The sequence below is a fragment of the Cervus elaphus genome, chromosome 5, assembly GCF_910594005.1.
Source record: "Cervus elaphus chromosome 5, mCerEla1.1, whole genome shotgun sequence".
NCBI classification, from domain to species: domain Eukaryota; kingdom Metazoa; phylum Chordata; class Mammalia; order Artiodactyla; family Cervidae; genus Cervus; species Cervus elaphus.
In genome coordinates this window covers 65,448,130-65,466,123 of record NC_057819.1, presented here as the reverse complement: position 1 = coordinate 65,466,123, position 17,994 = coordinate 65,448,130, and the positions used below count along the sequence as shown (strand labels likewise).

The 17,994-nt window shown below is 43.6% G+C and overlaps 1 protein-coding gene across 3 annotated transcripts in view; it reads right to left on the bottom strand.

Moving 5' to 3' along the window:
* TMEM131L (transmembrane 131 like) overlaps positions 1 to 17,994 on the bottom strand; it is a 170,946-nt gene that overhangs the window by 30,581 nt on the left and 122,371 nt on the right. For all 3 annotated transcript variants that reach the window (XM_043902648.1, XM_043902649.1, XM_043902650.1), the window contains 11 exons: positions 16,892 to 16,961; positions 15,709 to 15,826; positions 13,842 to 13,983; positions 12,584 to 12,693; positions 11,512 to 11,584; positions 8,585 to 8,712; positions 6,002 to 6,144; positions 4,162 to 4,348; positions 3,769 to 3,954; positions 3,006 to 3,155; positions 2,072 to 2,673 (listed from right to left, as the gene is read on the bottom strand). In XM_043902648.1, coding sequence (XP_043758583.1) covers positions 2,072 to 2,673; positions 3,006 to 3,155; positions 3,769 to 3,954; positions 4,162 to 4,348; positions 6,002 to 6,144; positions 8,585 to 8,712; positions 11,512 to 11,584; positions 12,584 to 12,693; positions 13,842 to 13,983; positions 15,709 to 15,826; positions 16,892 to 16,961 — 1,909 coding nt within the window. The remainder of the gene's footprint in view (positions 1 to 2,071; positions 2,674 to 3,005; positions 3,156 to 3,768; positions 3,955 to 4,161; positions 4,349 to 6,001; positions 6,145 to 8,584; positions 8,713 to 11,511; positions 11,585 to 12,583; positions 12,694 to 13,841; positions 13,984 to 15,708; positions 15,827 to 16,891; positions 16,962 to 17,994) is intronic.

Below are 17,994 nucleotides of genomic sequence, written 5' to 3'. Positions count from 1 at the left end.
AAGTGATGACCAACCTAGACAGCATATTAAAAAGCAGAGACATTACTTTGCCAACAAAGATCCATCTAGTCAAGGCTATGGTTTTTCCAGTAGTCGTGTATGGATGTGAGAGTTGGACTGTGAGGAAAGCTGAGCGCCGAAGAATTGATGCTTTTGAACTGTGGTGTTGGAGAAGACTCCTGAGAGTCCCTTGGACTGCAAGAAGATCCAGCCAGTCCATCCTAAAGGAGATCAGTCCTGGGTGTTCATTGGAAGGACTGATGCTGAAGCTGAAGCCCCAGTACTTGGCCACCTCATGGGAAGATTTGACTCATTGGAAAAGACCCTGATGCTGGGAGGGATTGGGGGCAGGAGGAGAAGGGGACGACAGAGGATGAGATGGCTGGATGGCATCACTGACTCGATGGACATGTGTCTGAGTGAACTCCAGGAGTTGGTGATGGACAGGGAGGCCTGGTGTGCTGCGATTCACGGGGTCACAAAGAGTCGGACACGACTGAGCAACTGAACTGAAACACACCAGTCATCTGCACAGGGCAGAAAGGTTTGGGGGTGGGGGGTGGTGGAATAGCCGTCTACAATCTACAATCATACAAGCAAATTCTATGTTTGTGGGCTCCTTTATTTCATTTATTCACTCTTCCTGAGTGCTATTAGATATCACATGGTCATCTAGGCTCAACTAGATATCAACTAGGTCATCTAGGTCATCTCGGTCATCTAGGAACTGAACAGCCAGAAGTAGACAAGGATCCAGGAGCATGGATCTGAATCCTCTGACCCTCCCTGGCACTACATCATTTGAAGGTCCACACCCTTCAAAGTGCTCTGACGAAGCAGAAGGTCCATCCATCCACCTACAAGACCACAGCCCTTGCACACAGCAGACACATTTACACAGATGTCTGACAGACGCAACGGACCACAGAAGATGCACCTGTGGAGCGACAATCCCTGGAAACAAGTCTGATCTTAAGTTTGTGTGAAGTCAGTCTACGTCAAATACTGTTCTCAGGCCTATGTGACGCATGAAATGAGAAATGCTCAGCTAGACTCACTGCAAAATGTCACCCTTTGCACAGGAGTTTTGTAGCCTGAGCTGCAGAAGACATCTGGGACAGAAATGGAAGAACAGGCACCCACAGCCCCACCATCGGCATCTCAGACAAACAACGCTGTGCCTTTATGGAGACGCAGTTGAGCGCGTCATCCGAGGAAACCCTCACACGCTGGGGAGAGGCCACGGGGACAGGAGTCCTTCAAGCAGACACTGCTGCACGGAGCCCACGCCAGCGGGGCAGACAAGGGGCACCAGGAACGGTGCAAAGTGGCCCAAACCATGTTCTACTCAGGGCACCCCGGCTTCCTTCTCAATTAGAAATACCCTTTGAGGGAACATTTAACATTTAGCTGGGTGTTTTTCCCCCCTGCTAAATGCATAAAGCTCGTTAGAATCAGCCAAAACATGACTTCCTCTGTAATATCAAGGAGTGAAAAATATGAATTTATTTATATTCAGATGTTTCAAGTAAGATCAGAGGTAACTAATTCTTCCGGAGTAAAAAGTGTGTCAAAAATTTGCCTCCTGAAGAGAACAGAAATGTGCTTATTAAAATGGTCAAGATGGATACACAAAAATAAGCACACAAGTAGAGAAGAACCAAGGATGAGCAGCATGCTTTGGGGGCAGCTGTTAAACCCAGAAAGTTGGGAAGTTTCATTCTATCAGAAGCATAGGCTGAGTGATCTTTGCAAACAGTCTGAAAGGCCAAGATAAAAGATACTTAGGAATAGGTGTCCAACAATAAAACATGATATTTGCCTCATTCCAGTGAATGTACTAAAAAAGTAAACTTAACCACAAAGCTCTAAAAGCTTGGTGTCCCACCCTACACTTTCCGTCGTGCAAACGGTATTTCAATAGTTATGCCTGTGCTAATAAAACTTAGGGCATGAACTAAAAATTCCACAGCCACAATTCAAACTAAAGTCACAGGGGAAACGAATTCGACTAAGAACGCGCTGCAGACAGACGGGACGGAAGAATCACTGAGGAGGAGGAAAAGATTACCGTTACTTTTCCTGGAAACCTCTGGCAAGTCTGACGGGCACTGAGGGGAATTTCTTGGCACATGGTTCTCAGGCAGTCTCTTAAGGGTCTTCATCGGACAGACCTCTCGCTCCTGGAGCTCCGATATACCCTCTGCAATCTGAAAGTCCGTTTCCTTGGGAAACATACACGTCTGCACGCCCTCCCTCACGTGACATCCGGAAGAAGGGTGACTGGCAGCAACTGCGCTTTTGGGTGTGTTCTCGTCTTTGCCCAGCAAGCTCTTGGGGAGCGCGAAGCTCCTCTGCAGGTTGACGCCCAGGCCCCCGGCACACTTGAGGCCCGCCCAGGCCTCGCCCGCCCCTGTGGGGCACCCGTCCTCCTTGGCCGGGGCTGGCCTGTCCTCTGAGGGGGCGCCGGCGCTGCTCGCCGCGGCCGCGCTGCCTTTGTGCTTCCCGTAGTACACGGAGCACTTGTGCTTCTTCTGCGAGTGGCCGTAGGTGGCCGGGCTCCTCTTGGTCGCATTCTGGATCCTGCTCTGCGGGCTGCTGACCGGAAGGCAGCTTTTCCCTCGGCCTTTATCGGAGGGGGCGTAGGTATCGAGAAAGTTCTTGCAATTGCTTCTGAATTTAAGAAGAAAAACATTTAACATAAAGGCAAGCTGAATAAACCTTTCCTCCCTAACTCCAGGAGGAAGAGGGCGCAGCCAGTGTGGTGGGGGGCAGAGGTGTACTAAGGACTTCTCACCTTTCATTCAAGCTCCACCTAGGTATAAACTGAGCCCTCACATGAAGTCTAGCATATACTAGAAGGAATGGCTTAGCTGCCATACACTGACTTGAACAAAACTGTACAGATTCTAAAGGCATATCACCTTAACATAAAATCAGAAGTAAGTAATACCAAAGGTGAGACCTGCCACCATCTCCCCCACCCACACGACAAGAATCCTTACTTGTGAGAGTGAGGGCTGATTACGTCCATTGGACTAGTGCTTTGCTGTGAAGAGGAGCTGGCATTTTGTCTCTGTCTCGTTTTCATGAACTCCGTCAGAATGTACTGTGCTTGTTGGAAGGCTATTAGAATCACACCCAACAGGGACAAACTGAGGACAAAAACAACAGGTTCATTACTGCCCGGTTCTGACTACCGTTAAAAAGACAAGCTCTACCAGAAGGGAATGAGTGGCGGGCAAGGTCTAAAGAGACACTATTCAGATTCTATAAGATGTACAACATTAAAATTTCTGATGTCTCAAAATTTCAAAAGGCAAAATTTCTAAACAGGTGAATATTTATCAGTCTGACATTTCAATTCAATTTTTATAGATTTTTCCAGGATAAAAATCACATCCGAAAGGGTCATTCTAGTCTTCTAATCTCAAACTGCCAGTGCCCTAAGCTAATAACACCATATACCATAGGTGATGTTCATATATCTTAAATGTTATAGACAACATCTATATCCTCCCCTGGGACCGCCAATGAACATACACAGAGCGCAAAGGTCTGTTACACTCTCAGATCCTCGAGCTCCCCTGCACCCTGCTCCCTTACAGCTCACCAGGGACCACTTCCTCTGGTTCCTGTCAGGGTTCTCAGAGCAGCGTGACCCACTCAGTGCCTGTGCTGCGACCGGCCAGGCAGCATCCATTCCCACGCGGCTCGGCTGACATCGTCCCCCTTGGAGAGGAGGAGCAGAGAAGCGGGGCGGCCTACCTAACGAAGACGACAGTGAGCCTCCAAAACGACTCCTCCCAGCTCGGGCCCGGGACCACGTCCGCACACAGAGGCAGCAGGTGGTGCGGCAGGGTCACGTTGAGAGTGAAGAGGAACTCCAGGCCCGCCGCCGTGACCAGAGTCAGCTCGCGGATGACCCAGGAAGACGTGAAGTCCGGAGTGAACCTGACAGCAGGAGGCATCTTTGTGAACTCCTGAAGGTTTTCACTTCAGGCGCAAGACAAGATAATCACAGTGACAGCAGAAGTTCTTACCTCCATAAGACAACTATTTACATGAAAACAGCTTAAGACACTCTTACCAGTGACAAAAGTTTTTTCCCCACAATATAGTAAATGCACCCCCGAAATGAAGTTGAAACCCAGTGCTTACACAATGCTGATGTCCCGGGACGTGTTGGGGCCCAAGGAAAACTGATGACAGTCCAGCACTTCGAATCCATAACCTTGACAGTTGTACCCATTAATTTTCAGAGCTGTCACAGTTATAGGAAGTGGCCCAATATTCTCAACCTTAAAGCTCTTTGTAATTGATAAAATTTGCTTGCTGTCTTTCAGTTCTAGTGAGGATGGAAACTGAGATTTTAGTACATATGAACTGCAAAATTTATTTAAAATAATTTCCTGAATCAACATTTACAGAATTCACAAACCATGATCCACATGACTAAAACGCAGAAAAATTCAATGTAAGCTCAAAGCAAGATTCCTAACTAATTTCTAGAACAGTTCTAGATGCTGCTATATTACCAAGATATGATAAAAATACTTAACTCATTAAGATTTTTCTTAAGTTAAATGACCTGCCTAGGTACCAAAAGTAACCAAAGCCTCTTCTGTTCTTTTATTTATAAAAGGTTAAGGTGGAAAATTTCATTCTTCTCAGGAGCCTCCGAGTTTGGATTTACCACGAGCCACCAGGCACCCAGGATCCTTTCACAACCAATATGGCCACTCAGGAGGGTGTGTGTGCTTCTGCGTAAATGCATCACAGACGCGAGAAATATGGTTCACACTCTCATTACGTGAGGGGCAGGAAGCAGCAAAATCTTTGCAAATAAATGAGAGCACATTTCATACTGGGCATTTAAAAAGGGAGGAAGAAAAAAATAAAAAATAAAAAAAAATAAAAAGGGAGGAAGTAACAATTTGTAACATATTCCTATATATTCATAATCCACAATCTATTCCATATTAGGACTAACATTTTATCTGGTTCCACAGATTTTCTATTCCTCCTTAATTCTAGCTTTTAAGGTCAACTCTAAACTATTTAATGAGTAAGTGAAGGAATGATTTAAAGAACACTCTGATGAAGATTTTGAATGCAAAATGGCTAATCTTTTCAGACAGTGCTCATTTGGCACAGTTTTCTTATTAAAAAAAAAAATCCAAACAGGCATTAAAATAGTTCTACAAGTTATCCAATGGTTTCACCAATCACTTTTCTCCGTGGGAAATATACTGTTACACTAAAATACCTTCAGTGTGTTCTGAAATTAAACATAGTAGTAGGAAAACAAGACAGAATTCACCAGAAACATTTTATATCTACAGTTTGACTTTTGTCTCAGTTCCTGAGGAAGTTCTTGAAACTAATGTAAGTACTTTAGAAGCATTTATAAATTTAGAAATTTCTAATGGAACACTTAACTAAGTTTCTAAATCTGCACAGCCTGACACAGTTGCCACCAGACACATACGGCCACTTTAAACCAACTTAAACACTGAGTTTCTCGGTCCCGCGAGCTCTACTTTAAGCACTCGTCACCCACGTGTGGCATGCGGTTGCCGCACTGGACAACAGAGAGCATTTCCGTTACCGCACAACGTGCAAGGGACTATCGGTCAGCACTCCCTGAGGCCTCTCTCCACTTACATTGGTGTGGTTCTCTATGATTAGGTAACAGATAACCAAATTAAATAGTTTCATACGATTGGGCTTGTATTTTAATGCTATTTAACTTAACATTATACTCCCCCCCCCACCATCTATTATTTAAGCTGGGTTAAACATCTAAACTATTGTTTTGTAACCAAGTGGTACCAGACTACATATGCTCAAATACCTGCCTGATCTAATTACTTGCATCCGTACAATGAATTATTGTAAATTGTTAAACACTCTGATAACCCTCCTTTTGCTCTCGGCGTTAGTACCCAGACCCTCTTCCCGAGCGCCGTGCACACAGACCGCACGCGCGCAGACTCACGTCGCCGGCAGTCCATCAGCGTGGACTCGGGCACCTTAAACCGCAGCGAGCCCCCAGCGCCAGGCAGTCTTCCACCCACTTTCAGGAGCTCTCTCGCCCCGAATCCTTCCACACCAATCATGTCGATAACAGTCAAGTTATTCCTACAGAGAGAGCAGATGCAAACAAAAAGGCAATGCAGGAGAGTTACAGGATACAATGCCCTTGAATTTAAATATTCCTAATTAGCAAAAAAAAAAAAACACTTCTAAAGTTTTGGGGAAAAATCAACTTAAATAGTATGGCATCTCCCTCCATCTCGGAGCAGACAGGCACCAGAGTCAAGGCAAGCCAATTGGCCAAAAACGAGCAAATGACCATGATCACTCTCCAATTTCCACCCAAGAATGGAAACCCATAGTTTTCTAACCAGGCACCAGGATGGTGATCAGACGTTCAAGTGACAAAAGTGAGCAAACTGGGAGCCACAGAAAAATACTAGTAAATATAGAGAAACTGATAAAACTGTTCACAGGGTGAATTAAGGAGTTTCCACAGTAATTGTGACTATAAGCAATTCTTCCTTAGGGATATTTCTAGAAATGAAATGCTACCCTATCTTTTAAACCAAAGACTTAAAAGAGCAGCCTTCAAATAGCAAGTATCTACTCAAGTTCTTATTAATCAAACAGTAAATCAGATTAGCTTTTGCCTTTCCATTAACTGAAATCATGATTCCTAGAATGGAGAAGTGGAAATGATGTTTAAATGATGCAGACTATACTGAAAGGCAATTATCATTAATGTAAACAGTAGAAGCAGACAGAGAATTCATTCCTAGTTATACAAAACACACTGAGGTATCTTTACATCTTCATCTAAAGGACTAAAGCCTTTACTGAACCATTTAAAAGCCTTTAAGTGATGTTGGATGATTGATATTGTTTACAGAAAAATACTGTGTCTCTCAATACAGAAAGTACCAAGAATAAATCAGCCACTATAAAAAGCCGAGACTTTCAAGTCTGAGAGAGTTGAAGCTGGGATAAGGTAAAGTTTAACTCTACACTTTCCATGACCTTAGTTCTTCAACAGAGAATGAGTTTAAAGTGAAACACCTGTCACAGAGCACTAAAGTGCTTACTAGAACATCAGTTACCCGTTCCACTAAGCATTAGTTGAGTGACAGTGAAAGTCACTCAGTCGTGTCCGACTCTGCAACCCCATGGACTATACAGTCAGAGAAGGCAATGGCACCCCACTCCAGTACTCTTGCCTGGAAAATCCCATGGAGCATGGTGGGCCGCAGTCCATGGGGTCGCTAAGGGTTGGACACAGCTGAGCAACTTCACTTTCACTTTTCACTTCAGGCACTGGAGAAGGAAATGGCAACCCACTCCAATGTTCTTGCCTGGAGAATCCCAGGGACGGGGGAGTCTGGTGGGCTGCCATCTATGGGGTCGCACAGAGTCAGACACGACTGAAGCGACTTAGCAGCAGCAGCAGGACTAAACAGTCCATGGAATTCTTCAGGCCAGAATACTGGAGTGAGCGGCCTTTCCCTTCTCCAAGGGATCTTCCCAACCTAGAGATAACCCAGGTCTCCCGCACTGCAGGCGGATTCTTCACCAGCTGAGCCACAAGGGAGGCCCTAGAACACCAGCGTGGGCAGCCCATCCCTTCTCCAGTGGGTAATCCCAACCCAGGAATCAAACTGGGGTCTCCCGCACTGCAGGCAGATTCTTTACCAACTGAGCTACCAGAGAAGCCCTAAGCATGAGTTAAAATGCTTAACAAAACAGAATCTTTTAAGAACTTTATTTTAGTGCATTTTCTTTTTAGTAGCATTCACTTGCAGAAGAATAAACTTATATATTAAACAAAGTCCAGAATAAGAAAGTCTAAGGTTGGGACCCCACGCTTCCACTGCAGGGGCGGGGCACAGGTTCAACCCCTGATCAAGGAACTAAGATCCCTCATGCTGTGTGGTGTGACCAAAATAAAAAAAATATCTAAAACATCATTAATGTAAAATTAAATTTGTATTAGACATCTCACCAATGCAGAGAGAGGTTCAATATAGATCTATATTTACTGTAAATTTTTGAAACAAGACTCTCAATAAAGACTAAAGAGGAAAAAAAACTTTAAGAATGAAAAACATGTAGCTGCTTAAATCAGTTGGCAAGTAAAAAGAGCCGGTGGGCTCAACTAGGCACTTTTTTCATTATCTTCTGGTGCTACCAAGAAGTACAGAGGCAAGACAGATGGGTATGATACCGGTATAAATCCAAACACTGAGGAGTGAAAATGCATACAGCAGTGCTTCAATTATTCTTCTGAGCTGAGGACAGAAAAGTGCTGACGTGTGTGTGTATTCATGTGTTTGTGTGTGTGTTCTGCCCTCTGTGATGGTGGATGAGATGCTGTGTGAAGGGAGAACGTGGTACCAGGGAGGAGCCTGACACCCAGGGAGATTGAATGTGGAGCTTGGGAAGCTGCTGTCCTCAGCCGCTGCCTTTCCTGTCCTGAGACACAGCTCATCACTGGGGCCTGAATTCTTGAGAGAGTCCGTCAACAAGAAAGCAACAGAGACACACCTACCGGATTAGGATGAGGGAGCTGACTTTTCCATAATCAGCTGGAGTGAACACTACACCAACCCTTTTCCTTTCCAAAGGCTGCAAATGTAAGTGGAGGATGCCAAATCTGGATTCTTCAGACTGCACACCCTGAAAGTTATTAATAAATGCAATTAATGTATGGAGAGCAAGACTCCATCTTCATTAAATGCATAAACATGACTGCTGTTTCTTTAATGTTGGGATCTGACCATCCAAATCAACCTGTGGACTGTGTTTATCATGACAGTTCACGCCCATCAACAGTTGCTGAGCCCAACTGGGAAGCAGAGGCAGAGGCTGCAGGACAGGCCAGTGTGGACGCTGGAAAAGGGCTGGGCCTCCTGGATGGCATGGGAGCTGGGGCTACAGACCTTTATCAGAAAGCTCATCTGAATGTAAAACATCACCAAGAAAACAGACAACAGCCTCTGCCTGAACGCTACAGGGATCTGACCAAAGCACTTCCCACTGCTGGACAACCCTAAATTCTCTGCATTACTGTTTAAAAAGAAACCATCTTTATTACATTTAGTCTCTCCATTCAGGAGAACGACCTATTTATTCACATCCTCCTTTTATTCTCCCCAAGATTTCTAACTTTCTCTGAATAAACTGCATTCTAAATTTAACATTCAAGATTTAATTCTTCATTATTGTGATAAACTTTCCCTCTTTCCATTGTTTTTTCCTAGCTCTTTCTCACTAAAAGAAATTTATTAATTTTCAGAGCTATAACCATCTAATCTGCCTAATATCTCTTCTGTATTTTTAGTTTCTCAATTTGTTTCATCCCTCAGTTATTACTAGCATTTCCCATACTATCTGAAAGAAGAAACAGTAATGGCATTTGATTCATTTTCATTGAAATTATAAACTTCATGAAGGGAGGAATTCTGCTTTATACACATATGGATACTGAAAAAAGCTGCCAATTTAAGTATTAAAAGTATAAGAACAATGCACTAACTATTAAGTAATTCTTATATGCCAGGCACTGGACTATAATTAGGTATACAAAATGCTAAGCATTCTATAAAACTATGAAATTTTCAAACATCACTATAAGTAAGAAAGAGGAGACGTGGAGAGGCTAAATTATTTACCCAGGACCACATAGAGAAGCCTGGATTTGAAACTTTGAATGTCCAATTCCACATGCTCTTAACCAAAGGAGCTACATTTCTAAAAACAAACCAACAAAAGAAAAATGCAGGCCTTTCTGAAACAACAAATGATTCTATTAAGAATTTTAAGTTAAACCTGTGTGTCAAAAGCACTGATATTGCTCAGGAGGGAGGGGATATATGATCCTTATCACTGACTCACATTGTTGTACGGCAGAAAGCAACACAACATTGTAAACCCATTATCCTCCAATTTAAGTTTTTGAAAGAAAGGAACACTGATACTATCCCTTTTTGTAAATGTAATAAATTAACAATGGTGACAATTTCCTTTGTCACAAGAAGTATAATAATCTATGGAAAATCTTCAATCACAGGTTAAAGACCTTTTCCAAGTGAGTTGCACCATTTGCTTAAGTCTGAATAGAATACTAACATGTAAAAGAAATGGGCATCATTTTTCGAATTTCAAATTACATACGATTAAATGGTCGTGGGGCGAAATATCTGTTAGCATAGAGGACTCACTAGTTATACCTCCCAGCACTCCTGGGAAGCTGCCTGGGTGGACGGGCAAAAAGCAGGACCAGCCCAATAGCACAGGACTCCGCTGCCTGGACCACTGACAAAGGAAAGGAGCACTACTGCTGCGTGCCTCTTACTGCAGATAAGTCTCTGCTAAAAATCCATTTAAAACTTTGCTTTGATTCATTCTGTTTTAACTCACACTGGAGGTTATCTGTGGCCTCCTTCTTTCAAGTTATTCTAGAGCCAACAGTGTATCTTTGGAGGGTGATGAGTAGAGAAAGAAGAAAAAACATCTATGACATTTAAATATGTGTGTGCATTAAAAATACAGTGATATGCACAGGTGTGTCTACATGTGTTTGTATTTTGTAGGAGAGGCTTCATTTTTTCAATTGACCTCCAGCACAGAATGCCATGCTGTGCTGTGCCTAGGCGCTCAGTCGTGTCTGACTCTTTGCGACCTTGTGGACTGTAGCCTGCCAGGCTCCTCTGTCCAGGGGATTCTCCAGGCAAGAATACTGGAGTGGGTTCCCTTCTCCAGGGGATCTTCCCGACCCAGGATCTCCTGCATTGCACTAGGATTCTTTACCAGCTGAGCTACCAGGGAAGCCCCAAGCACAGAATACCCATAAGTAAAATACTCAGCGACACCAGGGACCCACAGAAGGACTGCGTGAAAACTCAGTTTCCAGGCAAGCGACGTCCTCGCCAGGTGACATGCTTATTACTTACTCCCTCTCCAGAGTACTTATGCAAGACCTCATGAGGGCCCAGAGGTGCAAGAATTTCAGAGAAATCCTTTTATATAGGTAAGGTCAATATCACAGAAATTGGGTTATCTGCTAAAAACATGAAGCCAGCTTAGTAAGACTTTAAAAAAAAAACCAACCAGTGTTTACTTTTATTTTATCTTGCCCCAAAAAGAATTTGACGGGGCTAAGGAATTTTAAGAGAATTATAAATTCTGGGGTCTCAAGTTTTACAGTTTTCTACAGAGGTCTGATTGAATCGTTATTTCTTCACTCACATGAATCTAAATAATCAAATTAAAATGATTTACAGGCTCACATGAACCCTGGGCTCCTTCTGTAGTAGTAAATTGGAAAAAGCTGCCATGTATACTTAACTCCTAGAATATAAAAATAGAGAGCCATATATATTACGAAAAGCCACTTGAAACATAAATCAGTGAGGCCTGTATGCTAGGAGTCAAGTTTGTCAGCATTCTTTTTTCTGTTTAAAGATGACATCCTACCAGGTAAGGGCAAGCTTTGGTAAGCTGGAATTCACTGGTTGTGAAATTAATCATTTGCATATCGGTGCCAAACCTATAAAGAAAAAAAAAACATTTAAAATAGCATTCAGATCACCAAGAAAGAACATATGTGTGCATATACATACACATACAAACATACGTGTGTATTTTTACACATATCCAGTTCACCCCGACCTGTCACTCCTGCGCCCAGCTCCCCACACAGTACCTGGCACGTTCTAAGAGCACAGTAAACATTGTGGAATGAATAATGTTGGCAGCACAGAATGCAAAGAATCCTATGGTGACAAAAGCTCCATCTGAAGCAAGTCTTTTCCTCCAAACGGTTCAAAGCTGTGGAACCTGACAGGAGGTGACTCTAAACCAAGGAGAATGCTATCTCCCAGTGGCCATCTGCCCACACCTAGAGACACTTTTGATTGCCCAGGCTGGTGAAGTCTACCGAAATCTACTGGGCGGAAGCTGGGGATGCTGCTGAACAACCTCCAAAGCACGGAACACATCTCGTCTCTCATCAAACAGAGTCATGCCCAAAACACTGGCAGTGCTGAAGCCGAGACATGGGGGATGAGGCATCACTAAGCCAGAAGGGGAAACGTTCTAAGTGAAACCATGACTTCTGTACAAAGATTAGTTTAACAAACACAAATTCTGATCTCACCTTGTATCACAACACTAGGCTAAGATATACTAAACCTCCACTAAGCTCACTGCTTGCGTTGCCCAGGGGTCACGGATTCCAGTTCTAAATTTTAGGAGTGTGAAAAATCACGACGGGAAAGCTTCCCTGACGAGAAAAGAATGCTCTGTCGGGCCCTGAACTCGAGCCAGGACACTGAAGAGCCACACGGCACGCGAGATGGCACATGCCATCGGGTCCACACGGAGGGGCGGGCTCGGCGCCATGGCTGAGCCCATGCACATCCACGCACAGAACCGGGGGAAATGCAGAGGACGCTGAACAGTTGTGGGTCTTAACAGGACAGGCCCTATCAACTCCTCCCAGCAACCCCCCCCCCCCTGCGAGGGGTCTTCACCGGCTGGGCGTTACCATTTGTGCAGCAGGCGCGCAGCGGCCTCGGGCTTCGGGTACAAAGAGACGGGCAGGAGCTGCAGGGACACTGGCCACGAGGAGGGGTTCTTCACCACGAAGTACTTCACCTAGATGTGCAGGAAGGAGAGTCAGTTCCGGAGAAGGTCAGCACCCCTGAGACGCAGCTGCAAAGAAAGACTCATCACCTGCATCTCCCCAGGAACCAGCACCTAGGCCATTCCAGGAACGGTCTAGAGAGTGAATGGCCTGCATGCGTCATAACAGCTGCGTAACCTGCGGTGGAGGAGCTGCGGAGGACAGGAGGAGACACAGGCCACCAGGTTGGGCAAGGAGAAGCCCTGGGCTGGAGGCTGTAACGGACGTGTGTGAGTGGGATAAGTGGGAACTGTACGGAGACTGCAGATCAGACAAAACCGCCGTGCTTGATGTTCACATCTTCTGACTTTGACAGTTTGACATGTAAGATGTCTCGTTCTTAAGAAATTCACATGGAAATGGAGTTGGGGCGTCATGCCCCACCCTCTCTCATGGCTGATAAAAACACGCATGTGGAAAGAGAGGGGAAACAGCAAGCCAAGCACGGCAAATGTTAAAAAGAGACGAATCTGCATGAAGGGCAACTGGGAGTTCTTGGTACTGCTCGTGAAACTCTTTCTATAAGTTGAACTTTTTCAAAATAAAATGTCATTAAACAGCAGTCTCAGGAGGTCCTCCCTAAGTAAGAAGCTCAATGAGTACCTGAGGAAGCATAAATTATCACTCGGATCACAGTGACCTGGCTCTCAGGTAAGGAGACTTTCCAGATGAAACCTCAAGGCTGGTGTCACTGCCTTCCCTCTGCCCTCCTCCTGCCACTCAGCTCAGGAGAAGCTTCCACGCAGGAAGGGAGCTGAGGATGGAACAAGAGACAGAGGCCTCTCCCTTCTGAGCTGCAAACTCACTCACTGCTATGGAAGCCTGTGTCAGCCAAGATCCCCTCTGCGGCTGCAGCTGAATACTGTCTTAGCTGGTGGATTCTGAACTGAACACAGACTCCATAACACTTAAAGCATTTCAGTCTGTTCATGAGTTTATTCCTTATTTTGTTCTTCTGACACCTCCCTCCTAAAAGCGCTGAATGGCAAATATGTGTCACTTAAATTTCAACTAACTTTGACTCTGGAACAGTATCCCAAGGTGGAAATACTTGGTTAACGTGAACACTCAAGAGCCAAGGTGTCATGGACGAAGAAATGAGAAGACGTGGGAGGCTCACCATGCTGTTCCTCAGGGCGGTGGCGCTGAAGTTCAACACGAGGCCAGGCTCGGGGACCAGACGAGGCAGGAAGACAGCAAAAGGCTCCAACTCCTTGGGTTTCTTTGAATGGGCAAACCGAGTCACTCCCAAAACAGTCCTCCTGCAAAATGCGTAAAGAAAGAAATTACGGGAAATAATTTTGACATATAAAAAAGAAATCACTAAATATCACTCCAACTAAAAGGAACAAGAGGCCCTTGGGAAAAAAGGCTTATTCAGGGTATGCATGAATGCTCAGTCACTTCAGTTGTGTCCAACTCTTTGCGACCCCGTGGACTGTAGTCTGCCAGGCTCCTCTGTCCATGGGATTTCCCAGGCAAGAATACTGGAGTGGGTTGCCATGCCCTTCTCCAGAGGATCTTCCCAACCCAGGGATCAAACCTGCCTCTCCTGTATTGCAGGTAATTCTTTACCACTGAGCCACCTGGGAAGCCTATTCTGGGTATGGGGGAAGCAAAGTACAAGATCTTGGAACATCCTGTCTTACTAGAAAGCAAGGAAGTGCTCAAAGAATGATGGGTACACACCAAAGATCCAAAAGCTAGCCTCAACGGGCTCCCATGAGGCAAATCTGGAACAAATTGACATCAAAAATAATAATGATGCTAATGATGGTAATGACCAAAGAATTCATGGTGATGCTCAAGAGTGTAGAATGAACAAAATAATTAGCAGTATCACTATTTTTGCAGCCATCAATAACTGATCTCAGGCAATGATTATCAGTGGGAGCCAAAATCCTACGGTGAAACGTCCTCAGGGAACAGGCAATGTGTACAGACTCAAACTATCATAGCACATATTATTTATTAATTGTAAATGGAGAGAGTCAAATGATTCAACCAAACAATGTCAATAATGGGGCAAATTGATATTTATGTCCCTCCTCAGGTGACGCAATGGTAAGGACACAAAAGCAACCAAGTAATTAGTACTCTTCCCCAAAATGTTTAACAGGAATTCAAACCTGAAAAAGCAATCCCCAAAAATCTAGAGTGTTGAATGTTCCATAAGACAGCTGGCTATGATGCTTTAAAACATTACTCTATGAAAGATGAGGAAAGGTGGGGCACTAAAGAAAATTAAGGAAACATGATGACTAAATGCAGTGCATGATCCTTGAATGCATCCCGGATTTTAAAAAAAGGAAAAGACAGCTATAATGGATATTTTGGGGTCAACTAGGGGCTTTTCTGGGTTCAGATGGTAAAGAATCCGCATGCAACGTGGGAGACCTGGGTTCAAACCCTGGGTTGGAAAGATCGCTTGGAGAAAGGAAGAGCTATCCACTACAGTATTCTTGCGGAGAATTCCAGGGACAGAAGAACTTGGGAAGCTACAGTCCATGGGGTCACAAAGAGTTGGACCTGACTAAGCGACTAACACTTTCACTTTCACACTAGGGAAATGTGAATCTGGACTGTTTATTAGTTCATATAACTGCATCAGTGTTGTTTCTTGGGTATGTAATGACAGTGAAGTTATATGCAGGAGAATGTTCCTCAGGAAAGAAAGTCTTTCCTAATAAAGTACTAAGGGTTGAAGTATCATGGTATCTACAGCTTACCTTCAATATGTGTGTGTGCATATAGACACAGATGGAGAGAGAAAAAACAGCAAAAGTAGTAAGATGTAAACATCTGCTGAGTCCAAATTAGGAATATGTGAGTACTCATCATACTAAACTTTTCAACTTTTCTGAGGTTTGAAATTTGTCAAAATAAAGGCTGGATATTAAAAATTCAGTATTGAAATTTCAACAAAGATTATGTTAAAGTGTCCCCCCAGTGCTGAATAAAAGAAACAAAGAGAGGTGAAAACATACTTGCAGACGTCACCATGTTTTAATTTCTTCCATCTTTCATATAATGTATTTGCAAGTTCGGAATCCACATCCCAGGTAGACTGATCCAGAGAAAGGCTCCCTTCCCAGTTAGGATTTTCTACAAGTTAGATCAGACTTACTGTTTAGATGCACAGGAAACATAATTCACTTGGTAAATAATGCCATGGGTTGAGGGCTAAAACTTCTCAAACCCAGAGGACAGTAGAGTGATCAGTGACTCCTGTCCGCTAATTGCTTTACTATGAGTCCCTCTAACTCAATGGCAAATGAGATATCAAATCAAAGAAACATGTATAAAACAAAACTAAATCGAATTATGTGAAGATAGTAACATAAAAGACACATGGCTCATGAATACAGCCTGAAACAAGGTAAAAATCATACTCAGACCATGTTCAACAGCTTTAAATCTAAAAGGCTAAACTGCATCATGTAAGTGCTAGACATCTCTGAGCTGGGTCACCAGGCTTCAGAAGGCCAACGCGCAAACAGGCGTCAGCCCTCACAGACGAGGGCTGCGAGCAGGGCTCAGCCTAAAGGCGCATGTTTACACTCATGATCTGGGCCCTGTCTGCTGGTCTGCCTGCCTTGTCTGTGCTACAAGACAAGGGTGGGAAAGTGGGAGTCAGCCAAAGAAAACCGCTGTGCTGTAGCTCTCTCCCTAGGTTATATATTTTAATAAGTCAACAGGCAGGAAGGGAACTTGGAACAGCTTTCTCCATCAACACCCGGGCCTCCAGTCTCACACGACAATGAGTGCTCCCTATAAGATGCTTATACTCTCCTCAAACACAATTTCAAATTATTATTATTATTATTATTTTACTAACTTCTAGTCAGCCCTTTTATAAAAAAATCAGAGTCCAATTGTTTCTGGCGACAAGGTTGCTATGATGATCAAACATCGAGTTTGAAAAAATCTCTTACAGAAGTGGAGATTAAGACTTAAGGGGGTGTTAATTACACAGGCACCTCAGATGGTTCTGGAGGATTCTTAATAATTTCAAGTCATTCGGTTAATGATCATGCTCTTAAAGAACAGAATATGATGCAATGATGTTAAAGGACTAATTATTCCATCTACAAATGCGAATTTTCCTCACTACCTCCCACCCCACCCAAAACTAGAGTTCTACAGAAAGCCTAAGGGCAAAATACTTACCTGCTTTTGATTTTCCCATGAAATAATGCATGCCACAATGTGCTATCACTTCAAAACCCAGACTCCCTTCCTAGATTGAAAAGTAATATATGAATAACTTAAAACACAACACTCAACACAAAAATCCTAATGCACTCAAATGCATAGCAGACATGGGCCTCCACCTCCACGAACTTCCCTTTAACCAGAAGCCAAACAACTAGGAAGTGATTTCTTGGCCTTCTTTCTCCTTGATTGAGAGCTCTGACTGTCTCTCACAGCAGGGAAACTACAGTGGATTCTGTGCAATAATCAACGCCCACAGCGACACCCCCAGGGTCCTACAGACACCAAGCTGCCTTCTAAATTAAAGATTAAATTAGTCTCAGGATATTCTCAGCAGGGTTTCTAAAACACTGTACTCTAATCCATCATAACTCCTAAGATATTCAGGACATTTAAATGAACGTCCCACTTCCTAAGTTGGGAAAGCACAGATCGCCTCTTCCACACATGCCTGCAGCCTGCCTGCTCCCTCCCAGTCACTCTTCTCATATGCAGCCCTTGATGGAAAAAGGAAATTTCTAAGAAACCTCCCCTACTCAAAATACGGATTAATAAAATTAACCTTACATTTTGTTCAGCATACTTTTAGAAGCCCTATCTTTAAGTTTTTAGCAAAACATGAGGCACTTCTATCTATGAAACACCAATGCTAATAAGTGAGAAAAATCATAAAGATGGTTGTATGAATGTCTCATAGTGAAAAATCAGAACCCAGCATTATACAGAAGAGCTTGGATCAAAAAGAAGCAATAACAGTAACTAAATGAAAAGAAATAAACATTAAGAAAAAATGAGACATGTTTAAGATAAGACCTAAATTAAATACAATATATACAAAGACTTTAGAAAGTATTTGCTTAATCGCAAACCCTTTCAGGCTTTAGATTGAGGCCCAGTAAGGAAATGTAAGGATTCTGAGCAGCTGAGTGTCACTTACCAGAGGTCTAAATAAAGCATTTAACAATTTAGTTTGTTTGAAATCACTGCAAATATGTGCTAATGGCACAAATGTGTTTACTACAGCAAGCACATATTCCTTGCTCATTTTGGAAAGAAGT